Here is a 21,746-nt window from a genome sequence, read left to right on the forward strand (position 1 = left end):
TTTTGGTGGGTTCAAATAAATGATCTGTGCATAAAAGTACGTCTCCACTGAACTTATCCCCATAGACTCATGTAACAAATAGTTATGTTACTGAGAAATGAAAAATGAAAGAGCCTCTAACATATTTAGGCCTCTATAAAACTGTTAAAATATATAAATCTGAAGAACAAATGGAGCAGGTAAACAAATCGCAACATAACTTGCTGGGTGCAGACTGAAAACTGCTCTGGTCTGAAAGCCCCTCACACCAGATCTGCACTGTCTGTCTTACTCTCTCTCTCTCTCTCTGTGTGTCTGTGTGTGTGTGTTTGAGACAGAGAGAGTGAGAGTGAGAGTGAGAGAGAGAGAGAGAGAGAGAGAGAGTGATCGAGTGTGTTCGCACATACACATTAATATCCCCATAATCTGTTAGTTTATGTTTAGTATGTTAATATTCAATAAGCTATAGCCACAAAATAAATTCAGAAAATGTTGTTTAAACAATTTATTTATTATTATATTGATCTAAAACATTAATGACTATTACGTACAAATTCAGTTTGTGTCTTTATTTTTTTCTAGCTACATGTTGTGTGGAAGACTAGGTACCAGGTTAATCTCAGTCATATCATTATGAAGATTCTTTTCGTGTCTTTTTTAGCAAGCAGCCATTTCTTTTGTGGTGTCCTCCCATAGACCTTGCTTGTTTAATGTTTTAAGTACGTAGACTCTTGAACACAAATGATAGTCAGTTCAATGACGCCTTCAAATCTTTGGCTGTTTCTTTAGCTCATTAATGAGTGTTTGATATACTCTTGAGGTCATTTTGACTGGCCACCACTTCTTGGTAGTGTAGCCACAGTCCCAAAGTGTGTCCATTTGTAGATTGTTTGCCTAACTGTAGACTGGTGAATTTCTAAAATATTTGAAATCAGTTGCAACCCTAATCCTATGAAAGCTCCTTTTCACAAGGCATGGCACACATAAGCACATTCTTCTTGTGCGGCGCAAACTCAAAAGGTTTGAGTGTTTTTTGTTAGTTGTCCCATAGACCTTGCTTGTTCAATGTCCACACCCACAAATTAATTTTCTTAACAAGACACTGCTAGTACCTGACTCCAGTTAGCTTTTTTTAGGTCATTATTCCAAGGGTTCACATTTCCACTAGCACTATGAGGTTTTTATTGTTGTTCTCAATAAATACGTGTACACAAAAAAGTGATCAATAAATACACAAAAAATTGTAAGATCACAATTTTTTGTGTTATTATTTGAGGCATCATATTTGTTGATACTCTTACTTAGATGAAGATGCATGAACATGTTATCACAAGTTCATGCAGAAAACCAGAAAATTCCAAAAGGTTCAAATAATTTTTATGCCACTGTATATGAATACTAGGAATGAATACTGGCTCTAAAACATGGGGTCATGGCATGGAGTGATAGAGGTAGTAGCAGATTAACACATCACCATTGGTGGATAAACATTAGCAACAGCTGGAGATTCATTTCTTATTCTTATATTTATGCTTTGGGAAATTGTTTCGATTGACTGTTGGGTCACAGTGATCAATATTGTTTAGCTCTAATAAACTACAAGTCTTTATAAGTTTAGCCTTTAATTCCTAATAAATACCCCCATAGTCTGTGCAAACAGATGTCAAACAACACTTTGTTAAGGAGTTTTGCATAGTGTGGTATTGATGTTCAACTCTTGTGAATGCAGCATTACTAAAAGGACTACCAAACGCAGAAAGTAATCAAAAAACTACACATCATGGTTTCATATTCATGAAATCAGTACACTGTCTGTCTTACTAATACTGTGACTCTGTATACATTAGCACAGCTGTCAGGTTGTTTCAAACATTCACTGGAGGATATGACTGTAACTACTAGCAATACTAATCCAATCCAATCCAACTGTATTTATAAAGCACTTTACACTGCCACAAGGGACCAAAGTTCTGCACAAGAGTAATCCAAAAGTAAATAGCAATACAAATAGCAATAAACTAAAATTATAGTAAAAAGCACAAGATAAAATACAAAAAAGAAAAGCAAGAAAAAGAATATCTACAAATCTTACAAAGTATAAAACACCATGGAGAGATGTTTTTTTAGGTGAGACTTGAAAACAAAAAGTGAAGATGTCTGTCTAATATGCAATGGTAAATCATTCCAAAGCTTTGGAGCCACAGCAGCAAAAGCATGGTCACCTTCAGTTTTGTTTGAGTACTCTTAAGTAAATGGTCAGCTGACCTTAAGGAATAGATGGGTGTATACTGATGAAGGAGCTCAAAGAGGTAGGGTGGGGCAAGAACATGAAGGTATTTAAAAACAAATAAAGGAATTCTAAATTAACAGGCAGCCAACGAAGTGAAGTAAAGACCGTTGAAGTGTGTTCATGTTTATGAGTTCCAGTTAAAATGGAATGAAATGGATTAAAATAATCCAGTTGAGTGGTAATAAAGGCATGAATTAGTGTCTTAAATTGTTGCCTAGGGACAATTTTCTTCACTTTAGCCAATCTAAATGTCTAAAATAAAAAAAAGGATTGTACAACTAAGACAATACTGTTTGTGTGAAGCTGTAGACATACTGTATGAAACTGATCTATGAATAATAATTATTCATATTAAGATTAATTGCACTAATTTATCAAGTTCATCATCATCAGTGTCAAGATATTCTGGTCTATCATGAAGTCTATCATACATATTTATGCCATAAATATTATGGCTGAGTTTGTTTCAGCCTTGTTGAAAAATAACTGAAACTCCTTTGGCTGTTGCTTTCTTTGAGAGCATTGAACATGATAGAATATTCAATGTCTATACACCGTATTTGTCTACACTCTTTGACCTTCACTGTTTAGCAGGCAGACCTCCACTTCACCTCTCTTCAACATTACACCACTCATTCCTCATTCCATCATTGAACTCTTGCATAGTGGTTCAGTATCTGCAGTGTTTTTCACCCATCATCATCACAGCTGAATGTGTATAGATTTTGAAGTGTGGGGAAAAATTGACTGACCGCACATTGTCTCTGATAGGCTGTATTATTATTATGATTGATTTGTCTTGGTCATCGACCTGATTATTGTGTTTCTCTGATTGATTAATTGTATGTAATACCTGTGTAAATAAGTAGAGAAATTTAAAGTTTTCCCCAGATAACAGCTAAAAAGGTTGAAGTAATGAGAAATGGATATTTCTTCTATGTCCCCCTTTCTCTAAAAACACATAGCCTCATTTTGTCTCTTCTCACAGCTTTTTGTTGCATCCCTACTTACTATGGTGAGAGGGACCAAGGCATAAGGAACACACACCAGAAAAATGTGGATGCAGTTAAGGGAATTGAGATGTTCCCTATATCTAAGCTTTTCCTCCGCTCTGCCATACTGTAACTACAGCATCCTACCATGACGTAGTCTTAGATTAGCCTAATCTGGCTATAGATAGATACTGTCTCTCCTAAAGGACTTAGTTTGTATATTGCATGCTATCTAATAGCTCAAAGTTTTACACTTTTTTGTCTCAATAAATAAACATTGCTGCTCTACAAAGATAGATCAACATTTTGACTCTTTGTGGTTTAAAACATTTATCACTGCATCGTGAAATCTTTCTTTGTAATGCATAACACTGAACTAAGATAGTTGTGCAGCTAAGAGTGTAGCAGATGAATAGTACCTGGAGGAAAAATGTTCCTCAAGCTCCTAATGACAGTCCATTTATTTGCATTGGCTGTAGTAGTCTGCTATCACTTTCTGCATGGCTGTCAGTTTTGATGGATGAACATTGCTTTGGCTGTAGAGAAAGAATCTTACCACAACCAATAGATTCTCACAGTTCTCTTAATAAATGAGAACTGTTAGGTCACTTATTTTTTTATAAGAGCTGTTTGATCTCAGGTCTCAGTCCCAAGTCCACTACAAGCTCAACAAACTGAACAAATTTCCATAATTATACCCAGTACAGAAGTTTGTTTTCAACTTAATTGTGATTAATTAAAATTAGCATAATGGGAACAGTATGATTTTGAAAATATACACTTACACTGACAAAAAGATGAAGAAGGGATTTCAGTGAGTTCACTACAGTCAAAGCACAAAAGTCACAGTTTATTAGTCTTCTAAACTAATAAACTAGAAAGTTTTAAATTGTGACTGTGCACTACCTCTAATTTAAACCCCTGAATAAATTTACAGGAGCAATCTAAACATTCAGGGTGTCAGAGATGATTTATTGATGACAGGCATTAAATAGCAGGTGTACCCAGTAAACTGATAACTGTGTGTAAAGGTAATTATTTAAAAAGTGGATAATGGGGTGATGTGTCAAGTGGATGATCATTTGTTACCTCAGACAGTGTAATCAAAGTAGCAAAAACATTGTGTGAAAGATAGCTATATAAGTGCAAGTCATGCCAAGTCAAGTATGTAATAAAACAATCTATACCTCACTACATACATCATACATACATCAGTAATACATGATAATACATGCTTTTACATAATTCAGTTACATTGTAAGACATAGCAACCATGTGTTGCTACAATGACCTTGTAGCAACACTCTGACACTGGCACAACAGAGATTAAAGAGAATGGATTTATAAATAAAACATGTCACAGCAGCAGAGTCAAACTGAAATGAAAAGTTAAAAAGAAAAAACTGAACTAATCTAAAATAAGTCTAAAATGAAGTAAAAAACAAACAGAGTAGATCAATAGCATGGGGACTGAGAGCTGCCAGCAGGGCTGTCCATCGGTACTCAATTCCTTCCATGTCCAGTCTGGTCGGCGATCAGCACAAAATCCTCCCAGCAGCCTCTCCCAGCCCTTCTCTCCTGCTCCAAAACTTCACCTCCTCAGTTCCTGGTGCATTTTAGGTCTTCCTCCTGGAATCAGACATTGATAGCAGACTAGATGTTGTCATATACAAACAATGCTGTATCCATGGTTCCATGTATCCATGATTACTGAAGGCAATCACACTATGTTATATTACCTATTTATTATTTCTACTGTGTTATTTTATTGTGTGATTCCTATTTATTGTGTGATTGCGAAAATAATATTATTATTTCACACTAACTTTTGTCCACAAATAAGTCCTTAATGCTAACAGCTAGAAACCTGGTTCCAATGCTGGAATGTGAAGCTTACTGAGGAAATAGTTGCTATTACTTTTAGTGCTGATATATAATATTGAGCTTTTATTAATTCTTTTCATTTTTGTTAGAATGGATAGTGTATGGGAGTGCTCAAGTGCGTGATAAAACTTTCTCCCACTCCACCATGTGGCTAGTTGTGGCACTGCAAATGTTAAATTTATGGTTAAACTCACTGACAGCCAGATGTTTCTTTTGCCTAAGTGCAAACCACACTGAAAACTGATACAATACTGTCACCTGCTGGAGAGTTTGGAAAAACTCTTTTCACGCTTAAATTTTCCAGTAGTGCAAGGAGAAGTGACACCTTGCTTTCAGCAATAACACATTTTCCTTAGGAAATGCACATTCTAGCTTTTATTATTCCACACTTAATTTTGTCTGCGAGTCCTTAATGCTAACAGCTAGAAACATGGTTCTAGTACTCATATGTAAAGCGAGGTCCAATTCTGTTTAAACTGCTGTGACTCAGTACTTTCAGTTAGCCTGTTTGTGTTAGCATCTCCAAAGGTACCCAACACTGAATCAGATCATGCGATTAAGATCAATGCCACGTCATTAGAAAATTTATAGGGAAAGAGTTAGGGGGGCTGGTGATTCGATCGCCAGCTCGCTGCAGACATACACACATACACTCAAGGAACATAGACAAATACTGAGAATTTTGCTCATTAATTATGATACTGTGTGACTGTTGAGTAATTAACAGTTACTACTTCCTCCAAATCTTTTAAAAATAAAAGAACACAAAAATTCTTAAATATCTAAATTAGATATATAGAGAGATGAGAGTTTTGCTTGTGACTTCTTTATTGTTATTCGTTAATAAGACTGTTTAGTAAATATCCACACATACTTCCTCTAAATAATCCTAAAAATAAAAGCATCAAATACATTTACTGGCTTAAATAGCTAAATTAAATATTGACATTTCTGCTTCTGCAATAACTTGTATCTGTATGGACTTGAAACACAGCCCAGTCCACAGTGAGTCCATCAATGTGATGCATGTAGAACTACTGTATGTTAGTGTTTTCCTGACATTGAAATTTATTTTACCTATGTATCCTTTCAGTGGGTTGGTTCTAAGCATGAATCATAGTACAAAATTAGGAGTCACACGGGAGCACTCCCTTTTCAAATATGCACATATTACAAAAGGAAGTTGCTTGCCTGTGGCATCAAAAATAGGCTTCATTAAGAGTCTTAAATTTCCAGGGTCACATCTAAACTGTACTGGAATTCAATCATGCTACTGCATACAGTAAACTCTAATATATGGCTACTATACATGGTCTGTATTTTTATAGCCTAGAGCTAGCCTATATCATAGTCTACATAAAACATTGTAGTAGGTGAATTTTGAACCCAAGGCCAAAGTACTTTCACATATTTTATAATAATAAAATATTATTATATTATTTCTTTTTGGCATAAAGAAACTAGTTTAGGTAGAAACAAAGTCCAAAGCAATGTATGACAGACTCACTCACATACTCACCTGCTGTCATTTTCATTCTATAGCAATTTTCATTCTATGGCTCAGTTACTCTTAGGTGTCTGTGGCTTCAGCACAATATTTGACAGAATCTAAATTCAATACAGACTCTGGTCTAGTTGAGGAAAGGATAAACAGAAGAATTAATTGGTTTTTCTTGTTCACTAAGTACTTGGATAATAAAGGTTGATGGTTAACATTGTAATGCTAAAGGCAGTGAGACATTTGTCAGGTTACGGTGACGGATGCTGCTAGCAGCCATCCACGAACAAGAAAGCAGCTCTCTATCCAGTCCTGCAATTCACGAGTGATTTCTAGCAGTTTTCTTACTTTCCACCATCCTTGCCCCATGATTGAAAGACCCTCGGAAGTACCCTTGAGGTACTTCTGCTCTTCAAGATTCAAAAAACTTTTTTTCATTTTAACTTACTTTTACTATTAAACTACAAATTAGAAGAAATATTGCACCTTTACTCCACTACATTTATTATATCATTAGTTATTGGATACTTTTTGCAGGATTAGATTCTTATGAAAAATAAAATGAATAAAATGTCTGTGTACCTCTTACTACATAATGTGGTTAAACTCAGCCCCACCTTTACCGACCCTCCTACAGGGTCTCCAGGTAACAACATATTTTACCATTATTTGGAGTAATTTTACTTTACATACTATGTGCTGAAGCAACTAATATGATTTCAAGAACCGGCAGCTCCAATGCTCGTCTTTGCCAATACAATGATTCAGAGTGTAATGTGACTAGAGTATATCAGCTCATCAAAGACACAGGCTACCAGTATCAGCGTTTACATATGTCAATTCTAACTAACAGACATGTATCCTGAACTGGACTTGGAGTCAAATAATTTTGACATGTAATATTAGCAAATTTATCAGTTAAAAATGATCACATGTACAATATGAACTTCTATATTCAATTTCTATCATGTTTATTTCTGCTTAAAGGGACAAGACACTGTGCTGGACATCTGATCATTCTAAAGGTGCACACTGCCATCTAGTGCTGCATCCCCACAGCACACTGCTATATAAGCAGCAGTTGCCTCAGAAACTATTCACACCCCTTCACCTTTTTGTGCTTTTTTATTTAGAAGTGAAAAATAATGGAAACTTTATACATTTATACAAAATAACATGTTTGGAAAACTCCAACAGGCTGTGGCCTCTATCTTCTATCATTAAAGAAGAATGCAAATGATGGAAAGTTCTGGCTCTGCAACTCTGTTAGACTGTTGTCATTATGTGTTATATGTAGACTGATTGGCAAAAATTGCATTCCCAACTCCCCATTTTAAATTAACACAGTATAATATGCAGAACTGAAGGAGCAACTGTATACACCAGGTACAATTTTAGTCTGCTGTACAATTTTAGTCTGCTGTTATTGAGCTAAAAAAGAAAATATCATAACATTTAGTAATAGGAGTGATACAATTTACGTATTTGACATATCAACAGAATCTGCAGACTCAACAAGCCAAAATGTTTTTCCTAACATTTAGTTATACATTTGTTTTCCTGCAACTGTCACCGCCTAAAAACTCTTTATGAGACTTTTGAAATTAATTTAGTTATTTTCGTCTGCTCCACATTCTATTCTGTCTAGCTGGTGTGGTGTCTTGTAGCTGAACATCACATAGATGGATTTCTTTACTGGCTTAATTTTAAGCCAGTTTGAAGGTCACTTTCAAATGAAACAATCAGTAAAGAAAACAACAAATGAACTGAACTATGAAACTTTCTTCCTAAAGAAATACAGTGGCAACACAACAACTGAAAGCCGCAGGGCTCATTAGGTGTGCTCACTCTTGTTGCTGCCTCCGTTTTCTACAATCTTGCGCTTCTTCTCTTCAGTAGTTGCTTTGAAGATGTTGGCTCTGTAGTACTGCAGCTCTTGAATGCTCTCCAAGATGTCATCAAGGGCTCTGAAGCAGAAAAGCTGAATTTTCATTACATTCCTTGCATTAAGTGTTTAAAATTAGCAAGGCATAAAAATGTATCATTCTGACTGATTTCATTTTCTATGGATAATAAATAAACTTACTAACTTATTAATGACTGACAGTTTTAAACTAAGGTACCTTGAAATTATTTTAAAGTGAAAACAAAGCTTAACAATGAAATTATTTTCAATACTACGGACCATGTAACAGGCCTTGACCCCTTTTCCTGACTCTGCTCAAAATGTGTGCGCGATTATATTTTTCTGACATTTTCTTTTGAAAGTAGAAATACTTCTTAGTTAAGTCCAGCTATGATTATCCAATGAAGGTGCACGTCTGGGTTGAATTTCAGGAACAATGTTTTTAATGCTACACTTCAGCTTCACCAAATAACTCTTATGTTATTCAATACAGCTATCAAATTGAGAATTTAGTACAATTTGTCTTACATTTGTGCTCCATAGGGTGTCCTTATATTAAACGCAGTTTTACATGTGTTTTATTACGCTGAAAAAGTTTTAAGTGTCTATGAGTTGATTTTGATTAAATGAACTAAAGCCAACTGATCAGGTTTGGAACTGTTATGAGCTGACAATGCCTAATGCAATTCTCAACCTGCCTTAAAAGTTCTAAAATGAATTTACACCAAATGAATTAATAAAGTTTTAGGAATTTGTAGATGGACCTGGATGCCAACTGCTGAAATAGAAGCTGTCTGACATAGTGAAGCGCAGCAAAAGATCTCAAAAAGCAACACATCATGCCGCAATCTAAATGGAGAAAACTTAGAACAGTGGTGAACCCTCCCAGGAGTGGCTGGCCAACCAAAATTACTCCAACACGAGAACGAGGACTCATCCAGGAGTCAATTAAAGAACCCAGAATAACCCAAAAACTGCACACCACATTTGTCTCAGGTAAGATCTTTGTTCATAACTCAAGAATAAAAAAGAGACTGGGCAAAAATAGCATCCATGGAAGAGTTCCAAGTCGAAAGCTACTTTAAACCAGGTATTAATTTTAGGGAACAATTAGCAAACTTGTCCTTGATATATGTAATAATCATTTAAAAAATGCATGTCATATTTCATTCAATTATCTCAAATAAAAAAACAAAACAAAAGAAAAAAACAGCAAGAGGGCAAATACTTTTTCCACCGCATTTACCTGTGGGCAGCTTTCTTGTGAGGCACTGTTTTGTAGTCCTCTGGATACCACCGCCTGCAAATTTGTATAGAACAATAAGAAACCCAAATTAATTGGAAACTATATAAATGCTTATTCAGATATCTGCTGAACTAACTAAATGAGGCCTGATCATAAAAAATCTGTTAGGACTGTGCCATTATTGTTGTTGCAATATGTTTTTTCTCCTCTTATTGTGAATGCTTGACTGACACAGCCACCACCTAAATGATGTCCATCTCAGCAGATCAGGGGATGAGACAGCTGAACAGGATTTACCCCACAAAAGCTGCAGGGCCAGATGGAATCAGCCCAAGAGTGCTAAAAGCCTGTGCTCCCCATCTATGTGGTCTATTTGACACAATAGATCACAACATTTTATTACACAGACTGGAACATGTCTTTGGGATAAAAGGAACAGCACTAGGCTGGTTTTAATCGTATCTATCAGATTCCAGTTTGTGCATGTTAACGATGAGTCTTCCATGCACACCACTGTTAGCTATGGAGTTCCACAGGGCTCTGTGCTTTACCGATTCTTTTCCCTATATACAGTGGCAAGAAAAAGTATGTGAACCCTTTGGGATTACGTGGAGTTTTGCATGAATTGGTCATAAAATGTGTTCCAAACTTAATTTAACTCACAACAATACAAAAACACAGTCTGCTTAAAATAATACTACACAAACGTATGTTTTCATGTTTTTATTGAACATAACATGTAAACATTCACAGTGCATGGTGGAAAAAGTATGTGAGCCTTTGGACTTAATAACTCGTTGACCCTTCTTTGGAAGCAATAACCTCAACCTCAAACATTTCCTGTAGTTGCAGATCAGACCTGCACGACGATTTACGAGTAATTTGCCTCAGGCCCTGAGGCAGCAAAGCAGCGCCAAACCATGATGCTCCCACTGCCATGTTTTACAGTGGGGATGATGTTTTGATGTTGGTGTGCTGTGCCTTTTTTTCTCCACACATAGTCTTGTGTGGTTTTTCCAAACAACTCATTTTGGTTTCATCTGTCCACAGAATATTTTGCCAGTAGTGCTGTGGAACATCCAGGTGCTTTTTTGCAAATTTCAAACGTGCTGCGATATTTTTTTTTGGACAGCAATGGCTTCCTCCGTGGTGTCCTCCCATGTACTCCATTCTTGTTTAATGTTTTCCTTATTGTAGATGTGTCAACAAAAATGTTAGCATGTGCCAGAGATTTCTGTAAGTCTTTAGCTGTCACTCTAGGATTCTTCTTTACCTCATTCAGCATTCTGCGCTGTGCTCTTGCAGTCATCTTTACAGGACGACCACGCCTAGGGAGAGTAGCAACAGTGCTACAACAGTACACCCAAAACTGGTGTGTGTTTTTAAAGGGCAGGACAGCTTTCAGCAACACATCCAATATAATCACACTGGTTGGACTCAAGATTGGCTCACTCCTGGCTCTAATTAGTTCTTGGAGAAGTCATAGGCTAGGGGTTCACATACTTTTTCCACCCTGCACTGTGAATGTTTACATGTTATGTTCAATAAAAACATGAAAACATATAATGTTTGTGTAGTATTATTTTCAGCAGACTGTGTTTTTGTATTGTGAGTTAGATGAAGATCGGAGCTTTTTTTTTACGACCGATTGATGCAAAACCCCACATAATCCCAAAGGGTTCACATACTTTTTCTGGCCACTGTACTTCATACATAAAATTAATCTCTTGAACTGCCTTTTTCCACCTGAGAAATATTGTTAAAATTAGGAGCATCCTGTCCCAAAGAGATTGAAAAACTAGTCCATGCATTTGTTACTTCTAGACTGGGCTATTGTAATTCATAGTTATGCTGCTATAGGTTAGTCTGCTGAGGGAACTCTACTGATACACTGAGCACCTCCTCTATCCATTCAAATGCGACCATTGTTGTCATTAACTTGGTGTCTTCTCTCTTAGTTGTGGTTCCTCCTCTCTGTACTGTTCTTCTGATAACCCTGGCCTTGGAGCTGTATATCTCCAGAGTGCAGTTGGCCTGCCCAATGTTTTGCTGCTTGTTGTTGTTTTTTGTTGCCTGCTATTCTCTTCTCTCTCCTCTTTCCACTCACCCCAACCGGTTGAGGCAGATGGCAACCCACCATGAGCCTCGTTCTGCTGGAGGTTTTTTTCTCTAAAGGGAGTTTTTCCCTCTCCCCTGTTGCCTAAAGCCTGCTCAAATGGGTTTTCTATGTTATTTTCTATACAATTATACTCTGTAAGGTCTTGAACCTTACACTGTAAAGTGCCTTGTGATGACTTCTGTTGTGATTTGGCGCTATACAAACTAAATTTTACTGAATCTTTTCTGGTTGTGGTTCCCTTTCTGCCTGATTTGAGAGCAACTATAACAAGGCAAAACAATTTCCCTAGTTTATTTTTAACGAGTTAATGTAGTAAAATCAGCCAAACTGACAAATTGGAGACCAGTTGTGTTTTATAAACATCCTTCTCCAGCCAACTTGTCATGAGCATCTATTTCTACAAATGTCATAAATTTATTGAGATGAATTGTTTGATTAAAGGGCAATTTTGTTGGATTTCACTGCTGCTACTCTGCTTAATTTACAGTTTTAAAATCTTGACAGAAAAACATTTATATTCGATTTTTTTGTTTATATTTTGTATAAATAATAATTATAATAATAATAAAAATAATATTCCAGCCCCTAGTGCACACACACATTACCAGGTGTGTGCTACATTGAGAAGGCAATAGATTGCACTGACTACCACCTTCTGTAGGTGAGTAGATCTAAGATGACAGCCCTGTTTCTAATGAGCCAAGATGGTGGCAGTGTTGTGCAGGACATTTACCTCTTTCTCTCTCTATTCAACCACGGCCATGCTTGTTCCTGTTATTAAACACCATGTTAAACTTTTTAGGATATCAGCTATTAGTAATGGACAGCTGCTACAGACAAAGCAACAGTACACAAACCATCAGACATTCCAGAATCACTCAAACACTGACTTGCAAAGCTCCTTGATGGTGCTGACGTCAATGATTCTGTAGTGAAGGTGGTACATAAACTGTGGCATATACTTGTCGAGGAACCTCTTGTCTGCATGCACAGAGTTACCTAAAGTGGCAAGAAAAAGTATATAAACCTTTTGGAATTCTGTGGTTTTCTGAATTAAAACATGATCTGATCTTCATCTAAGTCAAGAGTGTTAAATGGTAAATGGTCTGCACTAGCGCTTTTCTACATAACTGGTACTCAAAGTGCTTTACACTGCGTCTCATTCATCCATTCGCACACACAAGCACACACCAACGGCAGAGCTGCTATGCAGCTGACCTGACTCACACGAGGGCAACTTGGGGTTCAGTATCTTGCCCAAGGACACTTTGGCATGTGAGATGGCAAAGACGGAAATCAAACCACTAATCCTATGATTGGCAGACAACTGCTCTATCTATTGAGCCACAGCCACCCCATATTAACAAATATGATGTGTCTAAAATGATAACGCCAAAAAAAAAAAAAAAAAAAAAAAGATCTTTCATGTCTTTTTTGAGAACAGTTGTGTAAAGCTGCTTTGTGACAATGTCAATTGTAAAAAGCGCTCTAAAAATAAATTGAATTGAAAAAAAAAAAAATAGAAAAACTATAATAACCTCATAGTTCATGAGTTCAGTCAGTTTAGTATATTTTGTTTTTCCTGAAGCCATTCTGTTGTGGACTTGCTTTGGTGTTTTGGGTCATTGTCCTGTAGCATCACCCAGCTTCTACAAAGTTTCAGCTGATGTACAGACATTCTCACATTGTCCTGAAATTTTTTTTGGATACACTTGAATTCATCTTACCCCCAATCACTGCAAGCTGGCCAGGCCCTGATGCAGCAAAGCAGGCCTAAATCATGACATTTCCTATACCATACTTTATGACTGGGATGATGTTTTCATGACGATATGCAGTGACCTTTTTTGATAGATAGATGTAGTTCTGTGTTCTTTCCATTCAATCTCAGTTCCATCAGTCAACAAAACATTTGGCCATACCACCTTTCAGTGTCAATGTGCTCTTTTGCAAACGTCAGGCAATTGCGTGAACCAATTCTTTTTTATAAGCAGCAGCTTCCTTGCCTAACATAGACACCCTGCTTGTTCAATGTTTTACCTACTGTTGACTCATGAACACAAATGTTAACCAGTTCTAATGAAGCCTTCAGATCGTTGTCGCTCTGGGTCTCTTTCTCTCTGGGCTGTTTCTTTACCTCATTGATGAGTGTTTGTTGAGTGCTCTTGAGGTCATTTTGACCACTGCTTGGTAGAGTAGCCACAGTTCCATAGTGTCTCCATATATAGATTAATTTTCTAACTGTAGACAGGTATATTTTCTTTGAAATCACATTGTAACCCTCCCTATCTTTATGTAAATTATCAATTCTTGATGGTAGATTCTCTAAATGTTCCTTTTGGCTAGGCATGGCTCACATAAGCACATTCTTCTTGTGTGGAGCAAACTCAAAAAGATTTTGTTTTTTGTCAATCAAAGTAGCTCTGGTCCACACCTACAACTAATTTTCTTAACAAGACTCCAGATATGCTAGCACATGACTCCAGTAAGCTTTTTTTGAAGTCATTATTCCAAGGAATCAATACCTTTTCCCACTAGCACTTTGAGGTTTTTATGGTTGTTCTCAATAAAGACATGCAAGAACAGAATTATTTTATGTTATTATTTTAGGTACATCATATTTGTTAATACTCTTGATTTAGATTAAGATCAGGTAATGTGTTAAGACAAATGAATGCAGAAGAGCACGAGTAATATCACAATTCTGCTACTTGTACAAAAAAGTAACTCACCAGCAAGGGGGCACTGTCCTGGTGGAGTGTGCTGTCTGACAAAGGATAGGAACTCGTACTCTGCTTGTTCCAGTGTGATTTTACTGTCCCTTACAGCTTGGGTTAGTCCTGACTGAGACACAATTACACTGGCTAAGACAACGACACTGGACAAATTCACTTACGGCACTGCTTATAATAACTTAAAAGAACAAATTTAGCGGGGCAGTATGCTGACTTTGGATGCTTAGTTAGTTAATCTAATGAAACTTTCTCTTCAAACACAGTCTGATATCATCCAGCAAGCAGGTGTGTTAGCCAATCACATGCATGCAAGTACACAATTCTGGTGGGTCTGCAAAATACAAGCTATACTGTATTTCTGATATTTAGCTAACTGTATCCATCAGATAAGAAAAGACTAACTATGACTATGTACATATGTAATATATAGTGCAATAATATACAACATGAGCCAAGTACTGTCGATAGCATTGGCAGTTTAAAAAAAAAAAACAATGTGGAATAGTAAACAAATTGATGAAATACTAAGAAATTCTTTAAATGGTTCAGTCCCTTTGGAAAATACATACAGAACACATGAAAGACAAGTCTGGGGGATTTCAGAAGTTGGGTTTTTCAGGGATAAGTGACCAATGAACCATTCTATATTATTTTCTTAATACATCCTCTTTCTCTCTCTCTCTTTTTTTTTTTAATCAATCTTTAATAGTTCTGATATATTGAGTAAGGTGGGAATTTTTATTCATTCCATTTCATTAGCTTCAATACAACCATCTTAAGATTTTTCACACTGGTAGAATTTAAGAACATTTATAGGTAATCAACACTCCTAAATTTCTGCAATTATTAGGGCTGTCTTTTGCGCAAGATTTTGTGTAAATGTTTTCAAACTCTTTGATGAAAGCCAACTATTAGACACTCACTCTACTTACACCAGCAAAAAGAAAAAAAAGTCACTTTTAAGGTTTGAAGTTACAGTGGGTTTGCTTGTTTCAGATAATCACAGAACACAGCCATGCTGTACTATAATATCTCCAAGTTGTATTGTACAGTAGTATGGAAAATGTAAATACTAATTGATTAGTTTTGTTCAGATGAGACACTTATCTGCTTTATCTGTTGACTAACATTGCACAGCAATCATTTATATCTTTATATAATCATACCATGACAAATTTGTGGGGCAAGTGACATGCCTGAATAAATGAGAAGTTGAATGTTATTAAAATCTGTCAGAGTAAAAAAATCTGCCATGCAAATTTTGCTTTAAGGAGAGGGAAAAAGCTGCTTCAGCTACTACGGTTGGGACTGTTAACACCGTATGAGCCACTGCATTCTGCACAGCCTGAGGTTTCTTCCAGACCTCACAACACTTAACATGAACAAGTCTGCATACAAGATGAATGAACTGAAAATTACTGTTGCTCTCCGCTGTCAAAGCCAATGTTTCCAGTCAGTTGTTACAGACAGAATAATTAATTTGACATAACTGATGCGGGGTGCAAAAGAGCAAAAATTGTTAAAATCAGCAATACACACAGCTGGCAAGATAGTTTTCTTCAAGCCACTGACCACACAGAAAGCTTACCTTTCCATGATGCTCTTTACACCAGTCTGACATGCCTTCCAGCAGTTCGTCTGGCTGGTTAATTATTAAGTTTGGCCCCTGCCAATTGAGAACAGATGATCTGAAGATCCATAATGCATAGAAGAAAGGAGCCATCCCAGGGGTATTATTATATGTAAAAATGTGTGTATGTATATATGTGTTACCTCAGCCAAAATGTTCAGGTCAGAGTCAGTTATAATGCATGCCATTTCAATGATCTGGTCTTTTCGAATGTCCAGACCTGTCATCTTAAAAAAAAAAAAAAAAAAAATCGATTGATATATATATATATATATATATATATATATCGAAAGGATGAATTCACAACTGTTACAGCACTTTACAGTATCAACAATTTTGATTTACTTTGCAGTTGAGTGCAGGGAAAGAATAAAATAAATACTGATTCCTGTACATATTAAATATCTAAATTCTGAAATAGCTAATATTTCCCCCACTCTATATTATAATAATATATCTGTATTATTAGAGATATATTATTACATTATTACAGAGCAGAAAGCATATAATTATCAGTACATCAGTGATTCTGAAGAGTGCACACCACACAAGCAAAGTTTTTCCTTATCAGACTTGATGGTCCAAGGTAAGAGGGCCCTGCTGTAAAGCTGTGGTAAAGCACACTGAAGCAACATTCACCTTTGACATTTTGTGATGTAAATTCAAATAAATTAAAATTCACAATAGTGATCAATTTCCTTTTATACTGATGTGAAGCACCTTTAATTGCCACCGTGATAATTGAAATTGACTTGAAATTCCCTCTATCACATTTTTATAAGAAGAATACTATTGTTTAACAGAGTTAACTACAGTCAAAAGATCTTCTGCGTCTAGCATAAAACACCGGTTACCTCTGTGGCCCGAATTTAACCTTAACTGACATAAGGGTCGAAAACTGGGGCTTTAGTTCGTAGCAGCGCTCATCTGTCTGACTTGTATAATAGTGCGTGTTTTGCTGTCTTTCTATACATAAATGTTCTTCCCCAGGTAGTTCCACATGGATTAGTAATAATTGTTAACGTTATTAAACGGCTATTTAACGTAACCGTTAAAGTGAAAATCACACATCCGCATCATCTAACGCTAGCTAACGCTGATCTGAACTATTGTTAGCTTGATGTAGCATTAGTTAACGACAGTTTTTTTTTTTACATTCGACAGTTAATTAGCCAAGTTAAGTACACAGCTAAAAGTCAGGTGGCCATGGCATTACCTCTAAGTCCACCCACACCATTCTGTGGGGCATTGTGTCAAATGCCATGCTGACTCTTCTTGACAACTGAACGGAATTTATACCGGAACTTGTTCCCGGTGCGACGAGTGGGTTTATTAAACGTCGAAAAGGTTCGTTCTTCTGCCGCACACTAACACAAGTTGAATGATACGCTGCCTTGACAGAGCAGAAGACAAGCGATCTCGTCCTGTAAAGAAACTCTATGGTAGCACGGGACCATGCCGAAGTCCGCGAACACGCAAACAGCATCCTGGACCGACTTCCGCTCTGAACTGTCGTAAAAACATTACCCCAGATCGTCTATCACAACTGGCCTATATGTACTGTCATTGGCCACTTCATTAGGTAGACCTCCCATAACCGAAAAAATTTAGAAATTGGAGTCGATACTTTCTTAAGTATCGCTTGATACCACTCCTAATGAAAACGTGCAATCAGTTTTCACTTCTCAGAGTTTTGGATGTGTGAAAACCAGCCCAAGGATATTCTAAATGGTTTTCCGTATCACATGATTATGGCAGCCAATCAGATGTCAGAGCCTTCCAGAGCTAGTCATGCACTGCGGAAGGAAGTATTACTCTCGCCACTCTTCAGCATACTAAGTATTACTAAGTTAGTGAGACTAACTTTGCTGGTTCTTTAGCATTATGATCTTTCAATTTAAGAAATTTTATATTGTATTAATTTGAATTTTATTTATTATAATTTAAAATATTTTTTTCATATTTGTATTTAACTTACTTGTTGATCTAATTTATTATCATTTTATTGTTAGCATTTAAGAAAGTATTTAGCTTCATGAACATTATTTATGTTGCCGTTGCAATAAAGATATTAATCAACACTGAGCAATGATGATTTAAGGTCCAAAAAGTATCTGTATCGGTATCGTCAATACTGGCCCTTTAGTTACTTGGTACCCGATTGATACCAAATTTCGTGGTATCGCCCATCACTACACGAATTTTCCACATCTCTAGAGAGATGTCTGCCATCAACAAAGGAAATGAGTCTCCTTCACTTTGTGCTAGTGTGTTAATGTATATTATGTAACTGCCCTAAATAATTTATTTTTGATAGAACTTTGCTTTGATGTTTTTTCTCCTTGACTTAGATTTTGTTTGCTTGCCTTGTTCCTCACTTGTAAGTTGCTTTGGATAAAAGCGTCTGCTTAATGACTAAATTTGAATGTAAAATGTATTAGGATACTGCAGCAAAAACATCTGCAAGTGTACTGAGGATGTGAATCTGTAAATGTGTAATAAGATTGGTAGTCTACACAATTTTTAATGTGTACACAATGCAGTAAGTGGGGGATTAAAAGTAAAAATAAACACACTTCAAAAGTATAAGTGAGTATGAACACCCTCTTGTAACTGGGGCTGTTGCTGTGTGACAGAAATATTTTTATTAAAGGTTATATATAAGGAGAGGAGAAGGGTGTCAAAAGGAGGAGTGTCAAAACAGGTCGCTAAGTCAGTTTTGTATTTATTTTATTAATACATCCAAAAGCAATTCAAATATATATTAAGTGTGACATTGACGGATGCTTTGTCCCTTTGTACAATGGTAACCATATAAAATAAAAGCTGCTGGAAAGAAATGCACCACTATATGTTGGAAAACATAATTTTGATCAAACACAAAAACAATACATTATAATACTTACTTGCTTCAAAAATTAAAGGAACATTTTTTTAATCAGAGTCTATATTCTATCAAGTCAGTTCAACCTATGGAATATTGATCAGGTCAGTTAAGTAAGTTAGTGTAAGTTTCTGCTGCTTTGGTGCATTAGAGGGGCAACAATGAGATGACCCCTAAAACAAAATACAGTTTTACAGGTGAAGGCCACAGACATTTTTTCCCGCCTTATCTTTATCTGGACCCTTCAGAGCACTTGTGACAGATGTGAAAGGGTCTGCAGATGCCATTATACTTCAGCATGACCGGTTTGTGCAGTGATGGTCTGGGGAGGCATATCCATGGAGGGACTCACAGACCTCCACAGGCTAGACAACCCTGAATGCCAATAGATATTGTGATGAAATCCTTGGACCAATTGTAAGATCTTATGCTGGTGGAGTAGGTCCTGGAGAATGAAGGAATTAATAGCATTGACTGACCCCCACACTTGCCTCATCTAAATCCAATAGAACATCTCTGGAACATTATGTTTCAGTCCATTTGATGCATGTTGTCTCAATGGAGCAATGCCCTAATGTTGTCAGGCATACAGTAAATATTTAATTAATAATTAAATACACTTTTTCACTTTGATTTTCAGGGTGCCTTTGAATTCAGTTGATAATTTTTATTTCCATCAAATGATGTGGAATGATTTTTTCTCGATTGAGGCTGACTTCTTCCCAGCCTTCACTGCACATTCACCCATTCAGCTGCTGGCACTTTCAGAAACCTGCATCAGTCCACTGAACACAGCCACACCAACTGTACTCTCCAATAATTCGGTCTCTGCTACCCTACCCTCACCACAGGTCCTCTACCCTTGATACTGACACAGCCGCTGACAAATTATGCACCACAATCTCACCTTGTCTGGATTGTCTCTGCTAGTGATAGTGTCTTCGAGGCCTGTTCATACACCAGCTCCTAATTCATGGCTGACAGTGTCACAAAGTCAAAAACTAACAGGACAAATGCAGCAACACCACTGACACCAGGAAGCTTTTTCCACTATTAAGTCACTCATCGACCACCTCCCCCCTTCCTCCTCCACCTTTCTCACTGGTGAAAACCTTGCCCCCCTATTTACCAATAAGGTGAGAGCCATCAGCTCCCAGTTTTCTTAATCAAACAGAGACATACTACTAACTTCATCTAACAGCACACTGGTCTCCTCCTTTGCCACTCTGATGATGCATCCACCCTCCTCCTCTCAAATAATCCTACCACCTGTTCTCTTGATCCTATCCCCTCCAATCCCCTGCATCCACACTTATCGTGGCCATTAAACAAATCATTAACACATCTCTCACAACAGGCACCATTCACACCTTATTTAAGAAGGCCCAGATCACCCCACTCCTCAAAAAACAACTCTTGACCCCTTCCTTGTGGAGAATGACAGACCTGTCTCTCTTCTTCCATTCCTGAATCCTTGAAGACCCTTGAACAAACAGTCTTCAATCAACTGACTGAATTCCTTTCTAGGAACAACTTCCTAGATGTCAATCAGTGTTCAAGTGTGGTAACTCAACAGAAGCCGCATTCCTGAAGGTCCCTGTGAAGGCTAGGGCTTAATCTTCTGTCTTAATTTTTATTTATTTTATATTTTAATCTATGTGCAGCTTAGATATTTTTCTTGCTTTGTACCTCACTTTGAATAAAAGCATTTGCAAAATAACTACATGTAAATGTAATGTATATATCCAAACTGTAAAAAAAAAAAAAAAAAAAAAAATCATCCATGTACTACTGGTACAGTAGTGCGCTGTACAACACTAGATGGCAGTGTGCAACTTGGAATGACTGAGTACAGCAAAAGTCAAAAAAGCAAAAAAATGATGGAGGTTTAGTTCAAGAAAAATAAAGTTACTAATATGAAGCCTTAACATGTAATGGTGCAGGACCCATCCCAGGGGTATTATTATATGTAAAAATGTGTGTATGTATATATGTGTTACCTCAGCCAAAATGTTCAGGTCAGAGTCATTTATAATACTTATACAATATAAGTATTGTAAAGCAGTTGGATAGTGTAGTGGTAAGATCGCTGCCTTCTATGTACGAGTGAAAGCCTTTTCTCTTTTCTTCTTAAATACAAATTGACAGGATAGCACACAAACACAGTGGTACATATTTGAACATGTGACAGCCCTCAGATTCCATCTCTGCCACTGCGATTGGCAGGCCTTGAAACAGAAAGTAAAAAGCCTCTGCTAACCCAACTTCAAAGTGAGGAAGAGGATCTGGAGAGTGATAGATAGTGTTCTGACCCGTGTGCATCTATACAGTGTTGTGAAAACTCTGGCCACTTCTCTTTTGGAGACAGGTAGAGAAAATTCCTGACATGCTTAGACTGTACTCTACTCAAATTCAAGCGGAGACTTGATGCTACAATGTAGCGTGAAATTGAATGTGTTAAAGTACAGAGCAAAGAACAAAGAAGAACAAAAATGTATAACTGTTCATATACTTAGTCCCTAACTTTCACAAGTTGTATACTGATTTATGTGTGATGTCTGTTACAAACATATCACATTTGAT

General features: G+C 36.7%; 1 protein-coding gene across 4 annotated transcripts; it reads right to left on the reverse strand.

Moving 5' to 3' along the window:
• Nucleotides 1–4,212: 4,212 nt before the first annotated feature.
• On the reverse strand, nt 4,213–17,992 carry smfn (small fragment nuclease). 4 transcript variants are annotated; one of them, XM_026372487.1, is made up of 8 exons: nt 17,496–17,992; nt 16,423–16,506; nt 16,238–16,315; nt 14,647–14,758; nt 12,805–12,913; nt 9,796–9,849; nt 8,492–8,610; nt 4,213–4,890 (listed from the first exon to the last, which is right to left on the reverse strand). In XM_026372487.1, the coding sequence occupies exons 1-8, from the start codon at nt 17,763–17,765 to the stop codon at nt 4,853–4,855; spliced, it is 864 nt and encodes a 287-aa protein (XP_026228272.1). In that variant the 5' UTR covers nt 17,766–17,992; the 3' UTR covers nt 4,213–4,852. The 4 variants fall into 4 exon arrangements, with proteins under 4 accessions (XP_026228272.1, XP_026228274.1, XP_026228273.1 ...); XM_026372489.1 differs by having other exon boundaries at nt 8,492–8,624; XM_026372488.1 differs by lacking the exon at nt 4,213–4,890 and having other exon boundaries at nt 7,750–8,624.
• Nucleotides 17,993–21,746: the final 3,754 nt, after the last annotated feature.

This window comes from Anabas testudineus, chromosome 14 (assembly GCF_900324465.2).
Source record: "Anabas testudineus chromosome 14, fAnaTes1.2, whole genome shotgun sequence".
In the NCBI taxonomy this organism is placed as follows: Eukaryota; Metazoa; Chordata; class Actinopteri; order Anabantiformes; family Anabantidae; genus Anabas; species Anabas testudineus.